The sequence below is a fragment of the Atta cephalotes genome, assembly GCF_000143395.1.
Source record: "Atta cephalotes unplaced genomic scaffold scaffold00054, whole genome shotgun sequence".
Lineage (NCBI taxonomy): Eukaryota > Metazoa > Arthropoda > Insecta > Hymenoptera > Formicidae > Atta > Atta cephalotes.
Window position 1 is genome coordinate 1226664 of NW_012130118.1, and position 9482 is coordinate 1236145.

At 30.9% G+C, this 9482-nt stretch overlaps 1 protein-coding gene across 1 annotated transcript in view; it reads left to right on the plus strand.

The window, feature by feature from the left end:
• The window catches only part of LOC105623194 (RNA-binding protein 25-like), a 9316-nt gene extending 2668 nt beyond the window's left edge, over positions 1–6648 (plus strand). Inside the window, exons 5-11 of the mRNA XM_012204593.1 lie at positions 3480–3694; positions 3982–4624; positions 4999–5416; positions 5656–5877; positions 5961–6133; positions 6335–6481; positions 6556–6648. Of these exons, the coding sequence (XP_012059983.1) occupies positions 3480–3694; positions 3982–4624; positions 4999–5416; positions 5656–5877; positions 5961–6133; positions 6335–6481; positions 6556–6648 (1911 nt within the window). The remainder of the gene's footprint in view (positions 1–3479; positions 3695–3981; positions 4625–4998; positions 5417–5655; positions 5878–5960; positions 6134–6334; positions 6482–6555) is intronic.
• The last annotated feature ends 2834 nt before the right edge of the window (positions 6649–9482 follow it).

Genomic DNA, 9482 nt, shown 5'->3' on the forward strand with positions numbered 1-9482 from the left:
CTTAAAATATAAAGAATGTATTTGGATATATGTATACAAGAGAGGATTATGAGTATCTCGAAAGTCGTAGCTTTTAAGTATTTTGTGATAAAGTGCGTGTGTGCTATATTAGCTCTGAACAATTGGAGCCGTGACTCGTTGCTATAATTATAATAACAGGCAGCGTGCGTCGCACACAGCAAACGCACACGCCTAGGAATGCTGTGTGTGGGGACCGCCCTTTCACTCATTCATTGGCTCTGAAGGGAGTCAATGACAGCACATCCCTCGTATTTTCGCAGACGACTGCAGGCTCGTCGGTAAGTCAGAGTATAATCCAAACAACCAAACAACATGAAAAAAAAAAAGAATGCGTAATACATTAAGAAGGAGACTCATAGCTCTCCGCGACAAGCTGGCGACATGTAGCTGATCAGTTTGTTTCTATTGGTATTCTGTTTTGATTCGTCGCAAATATACATCTGTGATACATTGTAACTATTATATTTTTGACGTTTAGAGATAGATACTATTACGATTTATTTGGCACTAAACTAACTTTATCTACTTCTGTATATGTCATGCTAAACTGCTAGCAATTAATACCAAAAATATGTTTTAACGTTTCAAAATGATGCACTGAAATAATGAGTTTTTTCTGATATGTAACTAAATTTTGTTTTTGTTATAGTGAAGCATAATTTTTATTTGATATATAACTTTATATATATTTGTGTACCATTTATTTTTGTTCTCGTTTATTATTATTGCTTTCACTAATTATGCACACATATTGCTTTCATTAATTACAAATATATATATAAAAATCAAAATAATTTATCAGATATTGCTGCAGATTGTTATGAATTATCAATCTGCTTGTGTCAAAACATTATATAGATGTTTATGTATTTATTTATTTATTTAAAAAAAGTTGATTATATTAGAAAATCGAAATAGATATTACAAAATAGGTCACTGGAAACTGAACAACTAAATATTTTTCCTTAGTTTCAAAAATATAAAAATGTTTAGATAAAATCTGAATTTGTAAAAAAATTATGTAAAAAATATTTTTTCTGAAAGGTTTTGATTAAAATTAAATCAAATTGAAGTCTTTATTTTTTAGAATTATTAGTCTAACTAGTTTAGAATTATTAATATATTCTTTTTTAATTATTAGATTAGATATCTCTTTTAATAGAATTAAAGAGTTAAGTTTAAATTGATACGAGATTTTCAAGACCATTTTCTTGAAGGTTATTCTGATCATTCTTCAATATCTTTAAATATAAAGAAAATATTGCAATTTTTTGTTTCTTATCAATCACTATGTATACACACTATCATGTTAATAAAGCATATAATGTCTCTGTACACTTTTTCATATCTAATTTTATATCTAATTTCATATCTAATTTTATATTAAATATCAAATTAAAAAATAGCAACGATTATTGGTTATATAACAATAAATATTACGTTGACGCCTAGCAGTCTAGTATTCGCATATCGAACGTAGGTAAGCAGTTGTCTAGGTTGCTTTCACGCACACAGCTTAGGATTGGAACGTATTATCATTTTGAGAAAAAAATACTTTGGCGCTGACACATTTTTTACATCTTTGGGATAGATTATTTGTTAGGGCCGGGAGACTCTTTCTCTGTGCGCTACACACAATGAAACTGATTTTGTCCATCACCAAATGGCGACTGTTCAGTTGTTGTCTTTATTTTGTGTAAACAGCTTCTGTCAGCGTCTCGATCAGACATGTAGTACCTAGGTGCGCGCTCCTCCATTCTCCGGTACCACCACACTGACTGACCAAGTCAACTTCACACCGTGAGTAAACTCCACAACCATGAGCCAACACAAGCATTCGGTTCTTGTAGTATTTTTGCTAGTGAACTGCCCATCTGAGAAATACCTTTTTGACCACATTTCATGTTTCAGCAGTCTATTTTCTCCTCACAATGTGCATTTACTTTTATGCACTGTGTTATTCTACCCTTGTTAGAATTTAAAATTATGGGTTACCGTATGGATGAAATGGTTTACGTTCCATGTGTCATGCTGGATTAGATAACTATATAAAATAGTAGTAAGATGACAACGATAAAATATTAAAAGAACTACATTTTCTCAAATTCCATGATTGTAATAGTAAATATATTAATATTGCAGCGGTATCATTTCTATAATTATATATATTAGGAAGAATAAGAAAATTAGAGAAAAACAAATTTATAAAAAAATTATAAAAATTTTATAACAGTGTAGCGAGTAATACTTTACTAATATAAATATTACAGTTCTTTGGAAAATATTTTATTTAAATATAAATAAAAAATATATATATAAATTAAATATATTCGAGAATTTACATTGCGAGCAGATAACGTTTTAATTTCCTTTTAATGATCGCGCAATAATTAGTAATAATAATTCAGGATCGAGTTTCCAAACAGTAACCCATTTTTGGATAGTAGTATAATGAATAAAGATGAATCATACTAATTTATTTCTAAGACGTTGCGTTTATAACACGGGACGATAACGGTGGGCAAACTATTGTGCATTTGATATTCAACAGTTTGCTGCATCGGCTGCCATAATGCGTAACCATTACCAGAGGAAATCAAATGTTGTCAGACAGTGTGAGACAGTTTCTTGGCAAATGTGAAAAGATGTTTTGGTGGGATACCCTTCTTCGTGATGACTGCGCCTTCGATTGGTATAATTACTTTCTAATAATTATTGAATATTGATCAAGAAATAATCTCAAGACCCCTTTCAAGCTCTTAGATTTAGACACTATCGATTTTACAGGCACATTTGCAATGTTGTAAGTACATTGGGTGGCCTCTGCGATGCATCTGTTAATAGCGTTAAGGTACTTAAATTATAAGCTAAAGTCTAAGATAACTTTTATGCCTGTATCCAAATATTTGTACCTGCACTTAGGTAATTGATATGTAAACGAGATTTCTCGCGTAAGATGCTGCCAATCGAGCATACTCCAGTGGAGTGAGTATACCATATTGAAATGAACATCTCTACATTCGTTATGTCAGATGATTAAGGCTTATACAACTAGTGATCGTTCTATACATGAATCGTAACGTAGCTATTTATGCGATTTAAATTTTGATTCTTTTTTTTCTGTGTATGTATATATGTCCTTTCTGTTAATTATTGAAAATGCAACAGAAACATTTCTTCACCAATTAACATATACTATATTTTGGCAAAATTTATTTAACAGATTATAATATTCGCAAATTTTTAATTTGTAGTTTTGTTCAGTAATTACTACGCGTTCTTATTTTCCTAACGAATTTTCATAACGTCAAAGATTTTTATTTGCTGACATAATAATATTTTTTGTTGCATTTAAGAAAGATACGATTGCTAGTTTCTTGGTTCCATCATTATCACAGATCGACGCACTTGTTTCATCTTTTTTGTCTCACCTATGCTCGCGTTTTTGTGTTTTATAGAAGCAGGAAGAGGAGAAGGCCCAGGTGAAGCGAAAGAAGGAAGCTGTTGAGAAAGAAGAGCGCGAGAAACGGGAAAAGGAACGACGCGATAAGCGTGACGATGATGCCTCCAACAAGGACGATCAAGATGGAGATCCCAGTAGCCCTACGTCTCATAAAGGTCGTAGTGATAGTACTGGCAGCAGTAGAAGGGACAAACGTCGATCCAGATCTAGGTGAAGTAACGTTTGCATCTCGTTTGCATAGGATAGATGTACCATTGAGCGATATATAAAACGTATTTTACATATTAAATCAAATATTTTTGCAAATAGGAATCTACAAATGCAAATGCGTGTTGACGCAGTTTGACTATATTGCACAGATTTATGCGATCAGATCATGCTGTATTATGTTCCCATCCACCCCTGGACATTCATCAGTGATTTTGTTTTTGATAACTTTTTCTTTATTGTTTCTGAACATAATTTTTTCTTTACTTTATAAACTTTGAATTTTTCAGATCTAAAGAACGTGATAGAGATCGATTGAGAAACGATCGAGACCGGGACCGAGACAGAGATCGTGAGAGAGATCGAGAAAGGGAACGGGAACGAGAACGAGAACGAGAGCGGGATCGAGATCGTGAAAGGGAACGAGAGCGGGAACGCGAACGAGATAGAGAGAAAGAGAGAGACCGAGAGCGAGAAAGAGAAAGAGAACGGGAACGCGAAGAGGTGAGGAAGACCGAAAGGGAGATTATGCGCGAGAGAGAGGAGGAGGAAGAGGCAAAAGAGAGGAAGAAAAATGAAAGGCGAGCTAGGGAAAAAGAAGCGGCATACCAGGAACGTTTGAGGGCGTGGGAGACGCGCGAACGACGCAAACAGAAGGAATATGAAAAAGAAGCTGAGAAGCGTCGTGCAAAACGTGAAGCTAAGGAGAGGGAAGCAAAACGTCTGAAGGAATTCCTCGAGGATTATGACGATGATCGTGATGATTCCAAGTATTATAAAGGTAAAGAATTATCTCGCCGACTTGAAGAACGAGCATTGGAGGCTGAAGCTGACTCACGGGATCGTTGTGCCGAACGCCAGGAGCTTCAGCGTCTACGCGATAAGTTATATGCGGATGCTTCTAATCCGGATCCTGCCGCGGAATTTGAAAGGGTAAGTTACATTCTATATATAAATTTATAAATTAAAATTAAAAGAATAAAATTAAAATTAAAAGAATATAAAATTCCAATGAGTTAAAATTTTGCAATTTTTTTAAATTTTAATTTTTCTTAATTGAATTGGATGATCTATTTTTTTAAGGAAAAGCTTATTTTATAATATTCTATTGTATAATTAATTTCATAATAATCAAATACATTTATAAATAATTGTATAATTAATACTTTCTATACGTTATAATTAAAAATGTTATATTTGGTTATGCTGCTTAGTGTTAGATAAACTTGAATTATCTAATTACAACAAAATACATAAAAGAATTAATTTTTTATTTACTTTTGTGCTTTGCTTCTTTTTTTCGTTAGTTGAAAGCAGAAAGAGAAGAACAGTATAAACCTAAACCAGTAATAACTATAATTGACGAAGAAGATGATAAAGTGAAAAAAGATAAAGAAGTAATGCCGCCAATAGAAACCGAGCCAATAGAGAGTGATAGTGATGATGGTGTGCAATTTGATGATGTTTCTCAACCGGAAGCACCCTCTAGGACACCTCCACGACATCATCATCATCATCGTCGGCATCATAGACATCATCAGAATCATCATCGCGATGGTGATGAAATTCAAGAGGGATTAGTAGATATAGATCGAGAAAGTCTAAAAGATGCACGACCATCACCGGGACATCAATCGGCTGCGACACCTGTTCAGTCCATTCCACCGTCATTAGATGAAGATTCACGTATGTCTCTTGTTAGTGAACCAGAAAAGACAAGTGGTAGTAAGTGTCTCTTGACTATCTACAAATATCCGTACAAATTACCTTCTTGCAATTTTTATACGAATATGACTTCGATCAGACTTAATAATTTACAAAAAATATTTTGCGATACTCTTAAAAGTATCATTTATATTTAAATAATTTTATCTAATTGTATATCATTACAGTTAATAATTAAAAAGTATTATAATATATGATATAATTTTATCCATATCCAACTACATTCTTCCTTCATATAGGTAACTTTGTTCCATTTGCTATGGGAAGTGGAGGCAATCGTGCTAGCGATCATAGTATAGGTGGTAAAACGCCGGTTAGTCCTAATACAGCTGTTAATACGAATTCACAACAGACGAATCAAACGCGGAAGAAAGGTCGCATTGATGTTAAAGATGTATTCAATAATGATGACGATGATGATACTACTAATAACGCAAAAAAGCGTAAACTCGTACCTTTAGGTAAGTGTTTTAATCTTATTATTAAAGCTCTAAATTTATTAAAGAAAGCTGTGAGATATTTAGAGATATATATCTTTTTTCAGATTACGGAGACGAGAAGAAAAAGAAAACGGAAGAAGTCACGAAGACAGTAAAAGAAGAAAATACAAAAAGCCAAGAAGAAAAGCGAAAACACATAAAATCTCTTATAGACAAAATACCTACCGACAAGAATGCATTGTTTGGTTATCAACTTGATTGGGCACTCATTGATAACGTAAGTGTTCTTCATATTTTATAAAAAAAAAATAAATTTTGAAACAAGTAAGCTTTTCTTTTTATTTTAAAGCTGATGTTATTAATAAATTGTTTATTTCGAATTCTATCTTATTGTTAATTTATTGTATATACTTTCTTTATATTACTGTGATTTTGATTAAAAATCCAATTCCACTGTTTTTACATATTTTGCACTTAGACATTGATGGAGAAGAGGATAAGACCTTGGATCAATAAAAAGATTATTGAATATATTGGCGAACCAGAACCTACTCTAGTGGATTTTATTTGTAGCAAAGTAATGGCGGGCAGTTCTCCTCAGGGAATACTAGACGATGTACAGATGGTAATTATACTGCGAAATACTTTTTGCTTTTGCATTTTATAGAAAAACTGCAAAATGTATATTTCGTGTTTCAGGTATTGGATGAAGAAGCGGAAGTGTTTGTAGTTAAAATGTGGAGGTTACTAATTTATGAAGTGGAAGCTAAGAAAATGGGCTTAGTAAAATAAATGGATTGTCGTCCATAAATTTATCTTAACTCATGATTTATATTACATATAAAATTCTTTTGACTAAGCATAAGAAAATGTTTAGATACTACATACTTATGTGCAGTTTATAATCGTATTATTATATAGAAATTCTGCTCTATACAAGTGAAAACATAAGTGTTGGCTCGAATAAGTGGTACTAAGTGTGTAGTAATTATAGCGTTAAATAAACTTGTAATTACGATTTGTAATATTTAGTGTGTTCCTCAATTTACATACGATTGTTGTGGAACGTAAATGATGACATTCCTACATGATAAAACTAGATATATCGGTATTTCTATATACAAATATTTTAATTAATATTAAATTTAGTAATTATTGTATATGATGATTGTTCCTATATATATATTAGATGTAAAAGACTCGATAATTACTGCAGTCGTGACTAAAAGAAATTTACTGTTTTTTCTTGTCTATTATTTAATAAATGGTAAGTTAATGCAAATGATAAATATTCGACAAAATTATAATCAATTATAAACAATTATAAACAATTAAATACAAAATTATTTTTACATTAAATTTATTAATATTAAGGGAAAATACATTTCTAATTGCTTGTTTCTGATTAATTTTTTAATAGATGTACAGAAAATTATATCACGAAAGTACGTATGTTACATCACTTTAATATAGAAGATATTAAAACTTTGCATATTTGTTCTCAAATATTTATTATGATCTTTCTTTTCAAATATTTAGAACTGAAAAATACACTCTGAATGTTTTGCAAACTGCACCAACTGTAGACATATGTATCGTATTTAAATATTTGTATAATGGGTATGCTGTATAGGCACAATATTTTACTTTAAATTTGTAGATAACGAAAAAAAACTTTATAATAAAATAAAATCTTTGAAATTGATGCGTTTTTACTCGTGTCTCTTATTTTTTATTGTAACATTTTTCTCTATATTTTTAAAATCTATTTTTTAAATTTAAATGTTTGAATCCATGTAATTGCGCTATCAAATTGCTGTAAAATTGGCAAAAGTGATGTCAGTTATCGATAATCATGAAATTACAAGCAATTATCGACTGTATTATCAGCCTTACACTATATAATTTTATTTAAGCACTAGATGTCTCTGCATACCATATTTTTCTTTCTCATATAATATTTAAAAAATTAATAAAAATTTTTGTTATGTTTTTAACTCTAGATATATGTATATGTACATAATGATCAATCGAATACATTAAGGACAAACTTTTACAATTTATGATAAAATAAGTGCAAAAAGTAATTAATTAAATCGCAATAACAAAATTAATTTATATACCAATGAAAACAATTTTACATATTTAATTATATCAGAAGAGATCTCTGATATAATCTCTCTTGATCTCAATTTAATTTTACAAATGTGAAATTAGCAAATCTGTGTGACACTGATCGTTTTGTTTTTCATCTTTCATTATTGCGAAAATGCAGTTTCGACAATCTTATTAATTCTGTCAATATTAATTATCCACACCGTATAAACAGTTGATCAAACAAGTGGAAAATGATGTGAATCTCGCATCATTTTCTATTTGTTATATACTGTGTATTGGTTTTATATCGAACAGAGATTAATCATATATCGTATTGACACGATATGGGCGCATTTACTTAGTATTTTTACAGCAAAGAACAGATTGGCGGATTTTCTCTCTTGCAATAAAAAGTAAGGATATGCAAATTATTAATAGAACTCTCGAGTGGTTCACATAATCACGTATATAAAAATATGATATAAATCAGTAATTATCATAAATTGGGGTTCCTCGAAAGAGAAGAAACAATTTACCACTCATGCTTTTTTCCATTTATAGTTTTCGCTTTTCAACTGTGAGATTAATCTGTTTATTCGCAGTGTCAACTTTTTGGGTATTGTAGCACGATAAAACTTTAATTCCGAAGGTTTTTCTTCATAAACTTGTATAGCAAAAATTGTTTTGTAGACATCAGACATATTAATATTAAAACCTTCCATTTTTATCGTGTCATATTTTAACGATCATTCTTTTTGAACATTTAGATTTAGAATTGTTTGTTTTTTACTTTTGAAAAATCGATATTAATAACTTTTGTGTTTTATCTTTATATTGTATATATTGATTTTTCTCGGTGTTGCAGGTTGGATAATAATATTTAAAATCGATTTCTTCAATTATCTTAAAAATACAGTTTCAATCACAGATAATTGGATAATTCCAGTTGTGAGACACCGCGCGCGTGCTACATACACATATATTATGGTGAACGTGTAATTGATGTAGTATATTGCAAAAATTGTTTTGCATAAGATAGACACGTATAAAGATAGACATGCCTCAAAACATGCAGTAAACAAGATACTATATTACGTAAAATTGTATTCGCAGATTGTAATTTGCATTTTTGTTGAGTATTTTATCGTGATTCTTCTTTTACATTATTTTGTTTGCTAATTTAAAAGTCGATCTCTGATTCAAATTTTATATCCTTCGATTGCAACGAAAAGAATAGGATTTCAATATGTCTTTCTCTCTTATTAATTCCGACGTTAATATTACAAAAATCTGTGAAATGAAATTACATGCTGATAAGTAACGACGGTTAACCGACAATGGCGAGTCGAATCGCTGGGAAGCACACGAGAGAGAGAGAGAGAGAGAGAGAGAGAGAGAGAGAGAGAGAGAGAGAGAGAGAGAGAGAGAGAGAGTAGTAATAATAAATTAAACGTAATAAAGTAACGTAGTTAACGTAACTAACTAACGTTAACGTTAACGTAAACCGTAAGTAAACGTAAACGTAAGTA